An 18,673-nucleotide genomic window follows, 5' to 3' on the forward strand; every position below is an offset into this window, starting at 1 on the left:
TACTGTGCACCAGATAGATGTTTATTTTTGCTTTCAATCTTTCTTCTTCAGGCAAATTGGCAATGCAGTTTAAAAAAGATGTTCAAATTCTGTGTGTTTGGTCCTGCTCCTTAACTCAGGTGTTACTGAGAATCCACTTGGAAAGTTAGGGGAAAAGACTTGGTTCTCATCCAGGCAGGAAAAGCTTGGAAGATCTTGAGACCTGCAGGAGTGTTTTGTGAAGCAACTGGCACAACTGTGATCGTGCAGATGATGCAGTTTATTTGTTACGTGAGATGAAATAAGACGTGTAACATGTGAGAAGTGTATGGCTTGTGTCCTTCACAACTTTCACACATTTCTCTGTTACACAAACGGACTTCTGCTTCCCTTTAAAGCGTGTGAAATGTCATCACCTTTAGCTTTCCTTGGATTTAATTATGCAAGCAATTCAGAACGGCAAGAGGCGGACTTCTGAGAGTAGATGTTATTGCCAAGTGTAACTGAATGGAAGCAGGTGTCCAAACTCATCTTTAAAAAATGCGATTTGGCCTCGAAACGCTTCCAGGAGCTTCTTGAAAGCGAATGTCCTGTGTTGTGCAGCAGCACCTGGGGGTTGCAGGTGGGATTTGGGTTCCCCTTCACAGCAGTGCGGAGGCCTGCGGTCCTCTTCAGGTTGCGGTACGTGGCAGCTGAGGCAGGTCAGTGCTCACTGCAATTCCCCCTTTTGTCTCCAAGGGGGAAATTCTGGAATATCTGAGATTTGGTGTCAGGGGATGCGTTTCTTCTTGGGTTGGTGCTCTGAGAACTTGACTAAATGATGTCCTTCCTCATAAGTTTTCTCTGATATTTGCAGTTTTTCTCCTCTGGATGCGTGCTATTTGTAGCATGAAAGGACTAGGATTGCTAAATAACTTAAATGCTTTCAGATATCAATTAAAACAAGCGTTTAGAATCAGCTAATGCGTGGACATCCCTCATGAAGAAATGATAAATTAGGCAATGAGTGACAGAGGTACAAATGCAGCCATGAATTTGCAGTGCAGTAATTACTTTTTTTTTTTAATATCAGATAGTATGTGATTAAATACCTGTGAGAAAATTAAATTTATGTGATGAATGGGTGCAGGATGAAGGTTAAGCTGTTGTGAGAGCTGATACTGAGATGATTGTAGGAAAATATTACTTTGCTTAATTTATTTTGTTTCAAGAGATTTCACTGGGTAAATTTAGATGGCTTTTTTTCTTTTTTTTTTAAGTAGTTATCTTATTTGGTTGATTAACAATGAATACAACTGCTATCTGCCAAGAGGTAGCTTGGAGAATACTACATTGGTTTTATTGTACTACGGATAATTAAATTCCATTAAAGTTTGTGGGCCTTTTCTTGGGGTTGTTGAAGTTTAGCAGAATGTCTGCTGCCTGTAGCAGGATTGAGACTGCTGCCATCTCTTGTTTGTTCCCTTCATTAACCTGAGGATTGCAATGTCACTATAAAAAAACATTTTTAACCTAAGTAACTTCTCCAAGCTGAGGTTGCTGGGGGAATCTCTTACAGTGGTAGGTTCAGAGATGTGTGGAGCCTGAATTTAAGCAGTGACCTTCTTGCAAGTATTCAGGAAGGAAATTTATGGCACCTTTGTGTACTTCATAAAACAATTGGGTTGTTTGTTTCTTAGTACTAGCTACCTGGTGATAGCAATTCTGTTCCGATGATCAGCAGTTGGATATAGCATTTCTGTTAATAGCTGAAGCATGTGGCTTTTGGTTGTCTTTTCTTTTTCTGCTTTGATAACTACTGGCTATTGGTTATTTGTGCAATTAGTGGACAGGTCCCCAGGCAGCGTAGCTGCTTCTTTACTTGATGAGTTAAAGGTGAACTGATCAGATGGATCTTGGCCAGTTTACTGTTTTAAGATGATTTTATATTGCTTACTGTTTTCTAGGCAGCACAGCAGATAATTGAACTTCAAGAAGCAGCCCAAATAAACGCAGGACTGCAGCCAACTAATCTAGGGAGGAACAACAGCTTGCATGATATGAAGACTGTTGTAAAGACATGGAGGAACAGGTTACCTATTGTGTCAGATGATTTATCCCACTGGAGCAGCATTTTCATGTGGAGACAGCATCATTACCAGGGTAAAACTGCCTGGTCCAGCATGCCTTCATCATGTAATTTTCCAGACAACACATTGTTTGAAATAAGTTTTTTTTAATTCTTTTTATTTAAATATGCAGTAGTTTTGTTGGCTTGGACAAGATTGTTTTTATTTAGTTTCCATTCAAGCGTTCCATTGAGTCGTAATTTCATACGTACTGTTGTGTGAGCTTTTGCTGTGTGTATGGTTTCATTTATAATGACAACATTTCATGTTTTGTCTCTAGCCATTGTAACTGCATACGAGAACAGTTCTCAGCATGATCCCAGTTCCAATAACGCGATGCTGGGAGTTCATGCTTCTGCATCAGCAATTATCCAGTATGGAAAGATAGCTCGAAAACAAGGGCTGGTCAACGTAGCTTTGGATATCCTGAGTCGTATTCATACAATTCCAACTGTGCCCATCGTGGACTGCTTCCAGAAGATTCGCCAGCAAGTTAAATGTTACCTTCAGCTGGCGGGAGTTATGGGCAAAAACGAATGCATGCAGGTACAGCAGCTTTTTCTCTGATGTTGTTATTAGAACTTGGAAGGTTAGGAGGGCCGTCAGATGTATGGATTTAAATAAATGGCCTGTATTCGGGACAGGGTCGATTTCCTTGTCATGTTATACTGTGTCTAGTGTTAAGTAGTGTTGTAAGGGACGAAAGCAGTCATTGTCCTCTTTGACCCGTTCTAAAAGTTAAACTAAGAAATACAAAGTGGAAATAGGTATTTTGAAGTCTTACAAAGTGGATAAATGGAAGGGACTTTGAAAATACATTATTTGCAAAAGGGCAGTGCCAATTGTAAGGCATGTTAGGGTTTTTGAGCAGCTTGCTCATGAGTGATGTTTGCTGGCATACTGAAGTGAAAATGAGTTAAAAAGAAGGGAAAAAAAGTGTGATTGTGGGTAGAAAACTCTGATGCATAATTATAAGGTAGGCAAAAGATAACTGATCACCTGATGAGTGTTGTCTGTTGTATCAATCAGTTTTGCGTGGACCAAATGAAACCTAAAGTTATTGTCAGTCTACACTATTTTTAAATGAAAAATAAGTGGGAAATAACCCAAATGTTAGAAATCCAAGCTATTTCAAGGGGACATTTTGGCTGGTTTTTATGGTATTTTCATGTTAATAGAAGCGTCCGTTTTAGAAGGCTTTTTTTCACCTACACTTACGTAACAGGGTCTTGAAGTTATTGAATCGACCAATCTGAAGTACTTCACCAAGGAGATGACTGCTGAGTTCTATGCATTGAAGGGAATGTTCTTGGCACAGATTAACAAGTAAGTATGCTGGCTGGAGGAGGCGTTAGCACACATCTGAGAGAAGTATTTCAGCACAGTATTTGATCAGGAAAGTTGTTCCCTATGTTTATCCCAGCCTAAAATTTGGCACAGCTGTATATGGAAGTAGAATTTTACACGGTGGTTCCTTTTCAGTTTGAAGATGGAATGATTGTTAATATCCAGAGCTACTTGAAGCAAACGTTACATCCATTATTTCTTGTTTGTTTGTTTTTAGAGATATGCAGAAGGAAGAGGCAGGGAGAATATTTTTGTCCAAAGCTTTGCAGCGTAAGATTTTTTTTTTCCTGGTTCTATGACTCTTTAGTTAGACTGACTGATGTCTAACTGATATCTCAAACAAGCCAATACATTAGCATAGTTGACAAAAGGAAGCTACTTTAATTACAGTCTCAGTGTAAGTATCACATATAAAACCAAGGATAAAGCCCTGTTCAATCTACAGGATTATAGCTACCTAAACAAAGCTAGCCTCCATCTTTATTTCTTTTTTTCCCCGTTCTGTTGTTCACTGTATATGTCTGTTAAGGGAAAGAAAAATATGTGATGGCATAGTTCAGAGTCCATAGAAAAATCTGCTGTGTGGTTCAAAATGAAAATGTTACATAAACTCGTTGAAGATGGGACTGAATAGATTGATGTTTTTGTTCCGGAGATGGCTTGCTTTACAAAAATGTAACGCTGAAGTGTAAGCTTTACTTTCACAGTATCAGCTTTCCAGTGTTTTCACTGTAATGCTGGCAGGCATCTTACTGTATTGAGGAGGGTCTCTCTAATTCAACAGAAAATATTTCAGCAGTCAAATTTTATTGGGTGATACTTAAAAACAGCCCTTCAGATTCCAGCATTTTTTTGTGCATGTGGTATTTAATGGCATATTGCTAAATGTTACATATAGATGGAATCATTCTTTTACCTCTGCATTGCAGACACTTTCAAAATGAAGTCCATCAGCTTCTAAATTATACATTGCAACCCCATCTAGCAATTAAAGTCAGGAAATAATGAGTATTTTCTGTGGGTACAAGAGAGAAACTTAAATATGTGGAATGTAATTACTTCAATGGAAAGTGCAGTGGGCTTTTTTATGGCCATAAATGAGCTTAGGTTCAGTTGAGGTGTAAAGGGAAGAAAGTCTGCCTTTCCTCCACCCCACTTTAAAATAAGTAAAGTATATATATATATATAAATAAGTAAACAAAATTCATGCAGTTGAACTAAAAGACAGCAAAAGCTGTACCTACATCTTTCTTCAGGATCGAACAGATAAGGGATTCTGTTTAAAACATGTATCTTAACCTTGCAAAACAACCCAAACGTGAATTTTCAAGCACTGGAGCTGGACGTGGGATGTTGGGATGGTTACTCTTGAGAAGATGGGCAGTCTTGATGCTGAGAATGCGTAACTGCTGCTGACCTGTGTGCCAAGCACTTTGCAAGCTGGAGGTCACCTCTGGTGTTGCCCATTTGCTGAGCAAGGTGGGGAGAGAGCATTTTTAAAAAGTCATTTCAGGTGTCAAGAATGATGGATAGTAGAGAGGTAGAAAAGAGGATCTGCTGAAAAGTCCTGATTTTAGGAAAGGGAAGTAGTCATATGAAGTCATTTATCAGGCTGCTGCCTTGCTACGAGGCTTCCAACCTTCAGCATAAGGTGCAGAAAGCTTCTAAAAGAAAGCGGTGTATTTGTGTGACATAGCAATGAGTGTGTGTTTGACTGACCAAATTACTTCCTTTCTATCATTTTGTCTCAATAGCTAATCATTTTAATTCACTGTAATCCTTCAAGCCAATATTATGATATAAAAAATACAGACAAGCATTACTTTACTTTTTGTCCTGCTTCTTACTCTGCTTATTCTAGAAGAGAGAAGGTTCCTATTAAATAGGAGTCCTGAAATGCTTTAAAAGTTTGTTTCAGTTGTACATGTGAGTTTTCTCATTCTTTAGCCTTATACCCGAAACATTGCCTAAGTTTGAAGGCTGTGTGTATGCTGGGGTGAAATATGCCAAGTCTTGAAATGGAAACATGAGGGAACACAGAGAGGACTTCCCAATTACCAAACTTTGCTTTGTTGTTTTTGTGGATCCAAGAATTGTATGATTAGATTTCTTTTGTTGTGTTTTGTTTTGTTTTGTTTTTTCCCCCAACTTCTTAACTTTTCAGCTTTGGGGGTGAGGAGCTGACTTGTTCCAGGTAACATCAATTGGAGTTTGGGTGGGAGAACAGTTAGGCAAGATGGAGTCCACCAAAAGATATCTAATGCCATATCTTCTCAATTTTCCTTTTTCTCAGTCCTCCTTACTTCTGGTGTTCTTGTGCAATCATTTATTATTCATTTCTTCCCCAGAGTCTTATTCTGTTGCTTGTGTTGCAGTTGCAGTGTACTGGGACTTTTAGTTTTTCAGGGAGTATCTGGGGATCTGAAACATTTGCATAATTGTTTCCATTATGAACCATTCGCTTTCATAGCTGCTGAAATAAAGGAAAGCTAAGAGAAAGCAATCATAAGCCCTTACTGGAGAACTTAGTGGAAAAATTCCATTCGATGTTACAAACATAATTGAGTACCCTATCAGAAATCTGTTACGTGATTTAGTGATTTTTTTGTTAGTATGAAACTCACATTCATTCCTGTCACAATGCAGGTCTGAAGAAGCAAACAAAGCTTTTTCTGCAGCTGTACAGATGCACGACGTCCTAGTGAAGGCATGGGCAATGTGGGGTGATTACCTGGAGAATATCTTTGTGAAAGAACGTCAGCTTCATCTGGGTGTGTCTGCTATTACTTGCTATCTGCATGCGTGTCGTCATCAGAATGAGAGCAAATCAAGAAAATATTTAGCAAAGGTAAGGTTCTGGTGTTTGAACATTCATATGCCCAAGTTGTTGTAATTGGAGAAATACCAGGTGCTGATTAAAAGCTTCACTCGAGGCTGAAACTGTATGCTTGGCTGCTGTACAGTCATTGCATGGAAGTCATCATGGATTGTTTTCTTCATTAGGATATATATATATTTTAGGGTGTGGAACCTCTTTCTTTGTGGGGAGCAGGAGGGAAGGGGACAAGTAACATCCTTGCTTGCATAACTGTTAATGATTTTTAAGTTCATGTAAGACTTTGTGTCCTTCTGCTGTATAGTTCAGTCAGATACCTTGCCATGTCAAAGCCTTAGAATTAACAATGCTTTTTCCCCACTTTTTCAGCTCTATTCAAATACTTCTTCCAGCTACTTAACTGGGATTAGTTTTGAAGGCGTTGCCCTTCTGACTCCATCAGGAATAGGAACTGTGGATTACTACTGGTACAATGTCAGCTGTCATTGGTTTAATCTTTGTTCTCGTGAGCAAACTTCTGAAAAAATCAGTGCTTCGTTTTCAGAATTTTTGTATTACTTTTTTTCTGTTTAGTTCATTTGCCAAACACAGTTATTAGTTTTGTACTCTCCTGCTAAATGTCATATTGTTGCGTCCACAAATACAGCTTCAGTTACTTGTGAGTGCTTAGGACAAGCAGGCAGTGCTTGATATGTTTCCATTTAAATGTGGTGGTAAAAAAGTATTGTTAGGGTTAGACAGGAACAGGAACATTCGGGTTAACACATCTGAAGATCACACTTATAGGCAGTATGAAACATGCCTCAGTTTCCACTCCAGCCCCCTCACCGACCCATTAAATATACGTGTTTATTTTTACATCCTTTCAATCTTATTTCTGGGGGAAAATCCTACACTGACCAGGGTAGGCTTCGATAGATAAATGGACTTCAGTATCATATCAGTAATTATCTGGATGTTGGTTTTTTTTCCTGCATAATCCCACTGACGTGTTGAATTTGTTCAAACCCTGAGATGTCTGCTCGAAACTCTGCTTCAGGTTCTGTGGCTGCTGAGTTTTGATGATGATAAGAACACACTGGCAGACGCAGTGGACAAGTACTGTATTGGTGTCCCACCCATCCAGTGGTTGGCCTGGATTCCACAGCTGCTAACATGCTTGGTTGGCTCCGAGGGCAAACTCCTTCTGAACCTCATCAGTCAGGTAGCTACAGAAGATGAACACTGGTTCTTTATTGTCTGTAATCTTTATTTTCAAGATGAGATATATGAGAATTTTTAAAAGCAAATTAGGAAAGTTTAAAAAGCGTTATTTCTTGCAACTGTTGTTAATTTAATAAATGCTAATTTCTCCCTAGAAGCAGAATAATTTTAAGTTCAAAGTGAGCAATGCTTAATGAGACTAAACCTAGTGTAATTGTATGCCTTATTTGCTTAACACGTTTTAGATTTCCCTTGGAAATCTCTTTATTACATTTTTGTGAGCAGAATAGTGCACATTTAGGAATGTTAAATGTTTGTCGTGTTAAGAGCAGAGATAAAATAAAAATAAAAAATTGCTAGCTCTAGTGAGTAAGTAGTGAGTAAAGGACAGACTTTTTAGCTTCTTATTTTTCTTAAACTTAGGTTTAAAAGTTAACACTGTCACCCTCAGAAATCTTCACAGAGGTGCTGTAAATTTACACTCAAAATTTAGTGTGTCAAGTGACTGGAGAAGTAAGGGTAGTGTTTCAGGAGTTAGGTGAAGGACCTGACTTCCTCGGTTTGTACCTCTGAAAAGACAAAGGAGCTTTGGTTAATCTTACCTTGGAATTTTAAGATTTTACTGCCCTCTGCTCTAAAACAGGATCAGAACAGAACGTTGCCTGTGTCTCAGCATAAAGTTGGCTTACAGCATGGCTTTGCACTAAGGGAGATTATTTTTAGATACTGTTTTGTTATTGCTTAATGTGAACAGGGTTCAGATATGTTTTCAGGGATGGAACTGCTCATGGTTTAGTTTAAGCTCTCTTTTTAGCACATGCAGATCCTGAAAGTGCCATTGCAAAACTTGTCAGGCTTGCCATGCCCATTTGGAGGGGAGGAAGGGGAGAAAAATCCATGATTTAATGCACTTGTGGCTGGAGGAGTCTCTGATCATGTCCTAAGATGTGCTCCATTGTGGGTAGTACTTAGACACATCATTTCTTTCCTTTAATAGAAAAGATGTATGGATTTCAGAGGAGGCGCTGGATGTTAATATCTCCTTCAGCTTTTTTTTTATTATTGTTTTATTATGGGAGCTGACATCTTTTTTTGGTGAAATTGGTATCCCCTTACATTAAATGCCGCAATTAGCTGGAGTAAAGTTACTCTCTAATGGGCTTTCTTATCACTTACGTGGGGCTCACTGGGAAATGTGGCCTAATTTAAAGACTAACTGGTGTCATTATGTCTGTTTTCTTCCATTATGTATGTGAGTAAGATCGGTGAGCTGGCCCAGGTACACTGGCATTATGCTATTTTCAGATTTATTGAACAGTACTATCTGGAAGCACTAATTAGGTAATGTCTTAACAGTGTGTGGGGGGAGTCACCATTTCATCCTCTTTGGTTTTCTGTTACTGGAACGATCTTCAATTTCCTAGTTTTCCATAAGCTGTTATTTAAAACAAGGAGCGGATTATTACTGAATTGCACTTATTTACACACGGCATCTGTATGTGTTGATCTGATGTGTAGTCAGTGTTCCTTAAGTGTGTCTGTACATCCCCAAATAGGTGGGACGAGTCTATCCCCAGGCTGTCTACTTCCCTATCAGAACCCTCTATTTGACCTTGAAGATAGAACAGCGAGAGCGCTACAAAAGCGGTGAGTCTGATACAGATGAAATTGTTTGAATTTGTGAACTTGTCATTATCCTTAGCTTTCCCTGATTTTCCTGGGAGGATAGCTGCTCTAGGAAACGCAGCAACTTCTCAAGGCCAAGGAAAGAATTTCCAATGAACTTTATTGCAGTTCTTTTCTATGGCATCAAGTCTACAGGAGCTTCAACTATTGATCTGTCTTGAATAACATGCTCACCAAGAAGAGTTTGATCTTCATTATTATGTAACTGTAATTACTCAAAATTATGCACTCTTTACTGGATTTTAGGTAGAAAAGTCTTGCATTTCAGATATGGAAGAGCAGTAAAAAATGATTCATTTTCCTTTGTTCCTCCTTTGGAGGAGGAAGATGATACATTCACATGCCATAATACTTTAATACATTCGTGTCCAGCAAGAGAAATTTTTGTTCCAAATTCTTGATATCACCACTTATGCGCTTAGTGGTAGCTGATAACATATCTTCCTCTCATTTCTGCCACAAACTACTGCTCTGGTGAGTTACATGAGGTTTCTGGGAGATGGTGAAGTTTGAAGTAGCAGGACATGATGTGATAAACCAAAACTCTGTGCAGTGGAGTTGCAACACGGGAGATAAGTTTTACTAATGGGTAACACTGTACAGTATGTGTTGTTGGCAATAGTTGTATTTATTCCTGCAGTTGAGCAAGAGATCTCACCAAAAAGGGGAGGGGGGCAAAATGTACAGTGTTTACTTAATTTGCTCCTGTATGAAATATTGTCCACTACTTCAAGAGCTTGATTTGGCAGCATAAAACTCAGCACTGTGTGATTTTGAAGGGTGTTCACATTGCTCTAGCTTTGAGAAGTCTGTAGTGCTGAACAGCACTGCGAGCAGTTTTCTTTCTTAACTGACAAAATTTCAGAAACTTGGTGGGTAATCCAAAAAACAAAACCATTTATTGCATGCAGACGCGTTTCAAGTTTATAAAGAGTAAAGTCTTTCTTGAATTTTTGTATTGATTTTACTTTTCCACTTTCCAGATTCTGGGCAACAGCAGCCAAGTTCAGTTGGAAATCAGTCCCACTCTGCCTCAGATCCTGGGCCAATCAGAGCCACAGCACCAATGTGGAGATGCAGTCGAATTATGCACATGCAGCGAGAATTACACCCAACTCTTTTGTCTTCTCTGGAAGGCATTGTAGATCAGATGGTCTGGTTCAGAGAGAATTGGCATGAAGAGGTATTTGGCTCTTACACAGTTTCATATGTGTGTATCCTCTAGGGAAAACTTAGCTGCAAAATATTTCTCTAGGATTACTTCTGAGCAGTAAAACATATCTTCTTTTTGATTAGAAAACTGATGTATTCCTAGAACTGGCTGCTCTGATTGGAGTTTTTAGAGCTTAGTTATTTATGGAAGCAGTATTTGAGTTTCCCAAAGATTGACGAATGCCTCTAGCATTAGGATTTAAGCTGTTGCTTGTACTAACTGGAACATGATGCTCTTATACTAAATTCCACAGATGCCAGTTTTCTTCTTGATCTGGTAGTCTGTGACAGGTGGTAATTATTGTCCAAATTTGATTTAGAGAGCAGGTGGACTTGTTATTCCATTTCTCTTATTTGCCTCTTGAAGTGGTACACGCAGTTCTGTCTACCTGGCAGTGACTTAACAGTGTTTCCTTACACCAAATCAGAAGACCTGATCTTCCTGACTCTTTGTCTTTGTTATCATTATTTTGTCTTTAGGTTCTTAGACAACTGCAGCAGGGCTTGGCGAAGTGCTATTCAGTTGCCTTTGAGAAAAGCGGAGCTGTTTCAGATGCCAAAATCACTCCCCATACCCTAAACTTCGTCAAGAAGTTAGTGAGCACTTTTGGAGTAGGACTTGAGAACGTGTCCAATGTGTCCACCATGTTTTCCAGTGCAGCCTCAGAGTCGCTAGCCAGGAGAGCGCAGGCGACAGCTCAAGATCCCGTCTTCCAGAAGCTAAAAGGGCAATTCACAACAGGTAATTTTTTAAAAATCTTCATCTCCTGGGAAATTTTCCCCACAAAGCTCAACTCTGAAAGCATTCTGCCTTTTTATTCTCCCTGCCATTTGGCACAACCTGGAGTAGTTTGTATTATCTTTGTTGCTCCGTACGTTGTCAGATGAAAACCAGACACAACATAGAGAATGAGGATATTATCGTATTTCTATTACCTAAACCTGTGGTCAAATCATATGTGTTTAAAAATAAATTAGATTACTTCACTGCAGTTTTTTTGCAATTTGGATCAGACTGCCTGCTTTAGATGAAGGCAGTAATGATGACTGTTCTATGTTGAATGGTAGAATGTAATGCAATTATCACTGCAGGACTCCCAGTTCACAATATTGTGTAGAATCTTTCAAAACAATTGACTTCTGATGACTAAGATTGTTTCGGTGTTTTGGATAACTAGATTATGAAAAAAAACAATTACAAAAACCCACGTCATTGTTAGGTAAATTGAATCAATAATCAGCTCTAATAAAAAAGGCACTTGAGAGAAGCAGCTTTTTGCTTTATCAGTGGTGGTGTTACATGTTTGATCTGAAGTTGATTTAAAATTCCAAGAGAAGTCTGTGTACAGCAGGGTGCAGTGATGCATTTGCTGAGAAGCGTGAAGGCCACGTGGCTGTATGTGACAGAAATTAAGAATTCAAAGTTATTAGTTGTCTGTAACTGGACAGATGGAATTCCTATGCAGACCTGGGCTTTCATATTTCTCTGATTTTGCTTTTCAATTTACCCTGCTGGGATTCTGACTCAGATGATTCTGGCATGAGTTAGAATTCACTTTTGGCTTTGTAGTGATTTAAAAATCACAGCCTTTCTGCATCAAGCCGATCCCTCTGCAGGTGTGAATCTTGTGTTGACTGATTGTTCTTTTTAGAATTCTCAGTTACATGAAGTTCCTTTAACATAAAGTTGTTTGAGGTCCACGCTGTTGCGGAGAGTTTACAGAGTTTGACAAGTAGATTTCCAGTGGTTTTTTGTTGTTATTTTTCTTCTTTTTATTTTTTCCTCAAGCATTTTACTGCTAACATTGAGAAAATAGGTGAACGGATGGGAATCTTGTGAGAGCAGCTCAGTTGTAGATATGACCTACATATCTCGTGCACACGATACACTGCATGGTTCCTTTTGGAGGCACAACAGTTGCATGACAGCAGATAATGAAAGTCCTGAACCATATGATTAGATTTTTAATGGATGAAGGCTGCTGGGAAAGGAAGTGAAAGCAGAACCATTTTGTGAGTCTTTGACTGAAGCTTACGGGGAAATGAAATACATTAAATAAAAGTTTAGACTTGTTTTTGTTTTTTTTAGTAATGGTTTATATGTCTGCACTGCAGTAAGAGTCCAGCTGCTTTTCATTGCTATCCACGTTGGCACGCTCAGTCTTGGGGTGCTTCTGAGTTACTTTGGGTCTTTTGTACTTTGCCTTCGTGTCTTTCCTTTAAGATACGATGCTGGGGGGGTCTGTGGTTTCAGGAGCTTTACAGCTGAAGGCTGAGTACAGCAGTAGGCTCATGTCTGCGAAACCTGAAGGATTCCTTCAGAACATTTGTAAAACAAACAAACAAACAAAAAACCCTTAAAAATGTTTAATTACTGCTCGGTTACGTTTTACTTAAAAAAAAAAAAATAGAATAGGTGGAATTTTTGGTTTCTATGTGCTGCTTGCATATCTTTACTGTGTGTAAATAGCATGTAAAGTTTTCAGCTGTGCTTTCCAAGCACAACTTTTACAAAGAATGATGTGGAACAACATATAGAAAAACAAAGGCCTGAACATAAGAACAGTTGCAAGTGAATGAATGATTGAATGTGAAGCACTTCCTTAGTGAGCCTGATTTTAAAAGTAAGTAATTACTCTGTGGGTTTTTTGTTTTTGTTTTTCAAGATTTCACGCTTCATTTTTCAGGTATAATTAAACATGAACGTCTGCAGGATTAATATACTTACTGCTCTTTGTGCTGGGTTTGATTTTATTCTATCTGTTGAATTGGTTTATTTCATAAATGAACCATGGGACAGTGGATGAAACTGAACAGATCGATACATTTATGCATTTCCACAATTTAATTCATTATGTAGAAAATGGAAGTTAGTTTTTGATTAGGTTTGCAGTAACAATGGAAAGTACATAACTAAATGAATGCGACTGATTACCCCACAGAACATTCCAAAAGCTGTTTTAATGTAATGAGAAACCATCTGTAAATCATGCCTCCTGTGTCCATTTGTCACACTGCAGATTCAAGGTTTGTGTTTGTGATTCTCAGTGCTGCCTGTGTTTAGATGGTGGACAGATAATGCAGAGGTTGCCTTCCATTTCACAGGTATCCATGCTGAGCAGCTGCTTAGGAGAAAAATGCTGTCTGTGGTCATGAATGGATGTTGGTGCTGTGTTGCAGACACGTGCAGCTCTGTGTGCTTGTGTCATCTTCTCCAGAGCTGTCAGAGCTGCACCTCAACCTGTTAGCCCCCTGTCAGGGGCTCTCTCACCGTTTCATGTACTTGAAAGATTTTGTCAGCATCCAACCAGACTGCTGGAGTTCTCCTAGGCCATCTTTTTCTGTCCCAACATTATGCATTTTAAAACCAAGTTTTACTGTGATTTTTTTTTTTTTCTTTCTGGAGCTTCAAATTCATGGCTCTTTGAGTGTCTGTTCTTTTTCCTTCCATCCTTCTCTGCAAACCTTTGGCATCAAAGAGCACAAAAAAAAAGGCATAGAGAGAGAAACATTCCCCTTGCACTCAGCAGCAAAGGAGGAGAGAAATGGCCTCAACTGCTCAGTCGAGGGCAGATGAGAGTTCAGAAGTTGGACCCCTGCTCCTTCCTGCTGCCCTCTCTCCATTCAAGCTGCGTACAGGTGGAAAACTGCAAGGTCCCTTAAGAGGCAGGGTCGTGTTGTTGGGAGTTGTGGCACCTAGCAGAGTTCTCTGCTGTGAATGGAAGCTGCAATTAGAAGGAAGATTCTTGCAGTCCTCAGTCACTGCGAAGTGTGGGGCAAAAGGAGGTGGAACACTTCTGCTATTAGCTTTTTCAAGTGTTAGCATTACTTTGAGGTGTTCTCCCCGGCCTCTTTTCTGCTGAGAAAGCCTAGCACTGCTCAGGCACCTCTTCCTTTACTTCTCTTGTAATTTTTAGGTATTAGGACAGTATGCAGAAAATGCAAATCAAGAGACTGGGATTAGCATCTCATTTGACCTCAGTCTGGTCTTCCTAGTCTTGGTTTTCTGGAGCTGACTTATTCCTCTTTCCTAACTGTCACCGAGTTTTTTCTTGTTTTTGCTGCTGTCCTAAAGTTCTTAGGAGGTTAAAAAGAACCCTTCAGAAAGCATAAAGTAATTTCATAGTGAATAATAATAGGCAGCTCTTGCTTTTGGACAATACTCGGATCTTCATCACTGTCACATGTACAAGGGACTGAACTTCTCTCCAGAGTTCAGCTTGTATCTCACGGCCGTGGAGGCTGTCCTGGCTCTTTGGATGATACCTGTTGGCTTGTGGGCTTTCTTAAGCAGAATCCTCTCATGTCTCTGCCATAAGAACCTCTCAAGTCTTAGAAATGAGCTATTGCTGATGCTCAAAGCATTAATTAACTGTTACTTAAGACCTGCCTGTATAGCAGAAGGGTGTATATATATGTGTGTGTGTGTGTGTTTATATATAAATTTATCATTTTTATTATTTTTTTAAATTCAAGTAAAAGACTTAAACTTTCTGTTCTTTTCCCACCTGCTGCTGAGAAACAAAATTCTGGAATGGGCATTTTAACAAACTGGACCTATTCCTATGCTAACTGAATGTCTTATTTATTACTCATTTAATTAACATAATTAACGTTATTTGATTACTATTTTGTTCTTATTAACTTAAATCTATAGTATTGATGCATGTTTTTACCGCTTTGGTGATACATTTAAGCACATTAGCACACACTGGATGCAGTTTGGGATGCTTTTCTGTGCTTTGTGGAGTCAGGAGCTGGGTGGCTCAGTGCTGTTGCTGCCATGCAGTGCTGTGCTCACTAGAGGGTAGCCGTGGGATTCCAATGAGCATGGCACTGTCATGTCACTGTCAGCTTTGCAACAGATGCACTGCCCGTACCAGGTAGAAGGGAGGATTACTCAATACTTCTAATTTTTGTCATCCGTACGTAAGGAGCTGCGTCTTTCACCACAGGCTTTTTTCTTACACAGGTGGAATGGGTTTTGTGCTGCTGGCTGTTGCTGTTTTGGGCCGTAAGGCTCTCAGTGAAAACTGCTGGCGTTTCTGTATTGTGGGTATGTGGGAAAGGGTGCTGGGCTGCACGTTTCTGGGATTTTGTGCCACGGAGTGGTTTAGCTTCTTACAGACTGTATTTAGTCTGTCAGCATTGTGATGCTGCAGTGCTGAACCTCGGGAGAATTCCAGCTTGTTTATGTATTTACTTTTTCTGCTTGCTGTGTTCTGAAACTAGCAAAGTGGTGTTTGGAAGCTGACCTGTGTGCAGGCCCAGAAGGCAGTGTGTATTGCAGGGATTTCAGTCAGAAAAGTACCCGTGGCTGCCCTGCGGAAGCCCTGCCGTGACTCAGTGCTGCAGGAGGCACTGCTGCACTGGGAGGCTGTTAGGTTGGGCTCCTTGCATGATGTCCTTTTGCTTAGGCTGTCACATCTGTTCTGACATTCCAGTATCCAAGAGAGGAGAGAAGGTCTGGATTTTCTTGCAGATCACAATAGGAGGATAACAGTAACGCAATTTTACTTCTTGCCCTGAGGTTGCTCACAGATTCTACATTGTATCCTCAGTTCAGGTTCTTCCATTCTTTTTAAAAGTAGAAGGGCTCCACTAATTTTAAATAAATAAATCACTTTTAATGAAACAGGCAGAAAACTGAAGTGCTAGACTCTGAGTTATTAAACTGACTTTTCTTCTTCTGCTGAGTGACCGGATCTACTCCTGTGGTTCACAATGGCATTCTCTCTGTCAGTCCCTCTGGTTGCTCTCTGGACAATTAAATACAATAACAGTATTTAAAATTTCCACTGTGTATTTTTGTTCTTGGGGCTGTAAAACAAGAAACTCTTGAAGCTCATGCTTTACTAATTAATAGCATATAACTTGGAGCTGTAGGGGATTGGTAGCAGGAAGTAGTAGATTCTGATAAGTTTAAGCTGTGTATAATGTTAGAATTTTAATAAAGTATTTTGTATGGAAGTGAAATATTCAACATTCTCTTTCAAAGGAAGCTGTCTTCATGTGTTTGTCACAACGCTGAGTTGTATGACTTGTTCTCCTCCAGCACCTCTGTGCAGTGTTGTTGCTGTTGCGTAGTTCCGTACCACTCAGGCTTTGACTCTTCCACATCTCTCCTGTGTTGTCTGAACCTGCCAGTGGCACTGCGTGCTTGGGTTCCATGGGGAGCCGTGTCCCTGTCACAGCCTTAGTGGCAGTGTGCCTTCCCTTTCATGTGCCAGCTGCTGACTTTATGAGGTCCTATTCCATCTAGCTGTAGTATTCAAGACCACTGCGGTGCTTTACAAACATGTTTTCTTCATCGTAGGTGGAATGGGGGACTGCTTAAAGTATTTTGCTTGAGGGCATGTGGCTGAAAAAATCTCATCTAAAGCACAAACTTCTAATATGTGGTTGTTAAATGTGGTATATGGAATCCAAAATGCTAAGGATGTATGTGCATTTTTTCTTTTAGACTTTGACTTCAGTGTGCCGGGGTCAATGAAACTTCATAATCTTATCTCCAAACTGAAGAAGTGGATCAAAATTCTGGAGGCAAAAACTAAGCAGCTTCCCAAGTTTTTCCTCATAGAGGAGAAGTGCCGCTTTCTAAGCAATTTTTCAGCTCAAACTGCTGAAGTAGAGATACCTGGAGAATTCCTTATGCCAAAGCCAACACATTACTACATCAAGATAGCCAGGTAACTCTAGAGGGGAAGGAGTAGTTGTAATTCTGCAAATGGAGAAGAAAGTGGAAATGTTCTCCCATCCATGCTGCAGAAAGTGGCTACTATGTGTATTTCATGTACTGAAATAATGTATACAGAGTCATGCTTTGTTGTAACAGCCCAAGTTGCTCCTTTATCCTCCTTTGGCGATGTTACGTTGCCTCACTGCACAGCTTAATTACTATATGACAATGATGTTGGGTTCGTTTAATGCTGATGTTATTTGAGTGTGTTTCTACTGTTGTGGTCCACAGAGGGACAACTCTTCGAAGCAGAGATCAGGATCTCATCTAATGATTAATTTTGCTTAAGAACTTAGAAAGAAACAGAAACGCCTGAAATTTTTTGACTATCAGATAGAAACCTTGTGTTAACTGGATAATAAAATTGTAAACAATTGTTCATAATATAGTTTCACAGTTGCTCTGTATTATTCCTTTGTTTGTTTTCTGGTTTTTAAATCGTTATTTGATATCAGAGGAGATGAGCTCAAGGGCTTTAATCTCTCGTTCCTCCTGGTAGGTTTATGCCCCGAGTGGAGATAGTTCAGAAACACAACACTGCAGCCAGGAGGCTCTATATCCGAGGCCACAATGGAAAGATTTACCCCTATCTGGTAATGAATGATGCTTGCCTGACAGAGTCTCGCAGAGAAGAGCGTGTCTTACAACTCCTTCGCCTTTTGAACCCCTGTTTAGAGAAGAGGAAGGAAACTACAAAACGACATCTGTTTTTTACAGGTACTGGAAAGAGGGATTCTGTCCTTTTCTTGTCTGCACGTTGCCTTTCTCATGTGTTGATTATAGTTAATTTGTTGATGAAATGAGAAGCACTCAGCAGCATACTTGATCTGCTTGTGACTCACGTGTAATGGGAATGCCTTCAAAGAATTAAACACTCGTGTTTTCCAGAAATTCAGGAGTTCCAGCTTGTAGCTATGAAATAACTTCATAACAATATAAAATACTTCTCAGAATGTCGTGGGATCACTTACTAATTTCATATAAATGAGTTCTGTTCATTAGTCAATTTGAATAATCCTTAACTGGTGAGCAGCAAATAGATTATGGGTAGTGGGAACTTTGAACTGAAGACACCAAGGTGTGCAGCTGCTTTGCTCTTGGCTTTTTGCAGAATCCTTAGATCTAATTTTAACAAAGTCTGGCTTTATCAATCTTTCCTTCTGTGCACACTGTATCTCTTAACGCAAACTTGCTCTCACAAGCAGTGGTGAGATGATGCAAGTAGCAATTACAGAGCTAGGAGTGCATAACTCTGATCTAGCTTTAATGAGCCTAAAATGTACAAGTCAAGGCTTTGTGGTAACAAGAGGTGAATATAGTATCTATGTCTGTGAAGACACTTTTACATCATTCCAAGGCCAGGATGTGAGAAATACAGTAGATACGGCCATGATAGATATGACTGAAAAGAAAAAGAAAAAAGTCACTGACGTCCTTTATGTAACACAATTAGGAAAGTAACATGTTTTCCTTCAAACTGCTCTTTTTAAACTGCAGTCTTTTTGGAAATAATTCTGTACTTTGTGGTTTGATACTATTTAAAAGAACCTGAAGAACATTCCT

At 39.5% G+C, this 18,673-nt stretch overlaps 1 protein-coding gene across 4 annotated transcripts in view; it reads left to right on the forward strand.

Annotated features, from left to right (window-relative positions):
• The window catches only part of TRRAP (transformation/transcription domain associated protein), a 74,553-nt gene that overhangs the window by 48,988 nt on the left and 6,892 nt on the right, over window positions 1–18,673 (forward strand). For 2 of the 4 annotated variants that reach the window (XM_010719681.3, XM_010719682.3), the window contains exons 58-67: window positions 1,926–2,154; window positions 2,368–2,633; window positions 3,313–3,413; window positions 6,081–6,282; window positions 7,310–7,474; window positions 9,030–9,120; window positions 10,143–10,342; window positions 10,852–11,113; window positions 16,835–17,060; window positions 17,610–17,827. In XM_010719681.3, the coding sequence (XP_010717983.1) occupies window positions 1,926–2,154; window positions 2,368–2,633; window positions 3,313–3,413; window positions 6,081–6,282; window positions 7,310–7,474; window positions 9,030–9,120; window positions 10,143–10,342; window positions 10,852–11,113; window positions 16,835–17,060; window positions 17,610–17,827 (1,960 nt within the window). The remainder of the gene's footprint in view (window positions 1–1,925; window positions 2,155–2,367; window positions 2,634–3,312; window positions 3,414–6,080; window positions 6,283–7,309; window positions 7,475–9,029; window positions 9,121–10,142; window positions 10,343–10,851; window positions 11,114–16,834; window positions 17,061–17,609; window positions 17,828–18,673) is intronic. The other 2 variants (XM_010719683.3, XM_010719684.3) reach the window with 1 other exon arrangement.

The sequence above is a fragment of the Meleagris gallopavo genome, chromosome 16 (genome assembly GCF_000146605.3).
Source record: "Meleagris gallopavo isolate NT-WF06-2002-E0010 breed Aviagen turkey brand Nicholas breeding stock chromosome 16, Turkey_5.1, whole genome shotgun sequence".
NCBI classification, from domain to species: domain Eukaryota; kingdom Metazoa; phylum Chordata; class Aves; order Galliformes; family Phasianidae; genus Meleagris; species Meleagris gallopavo.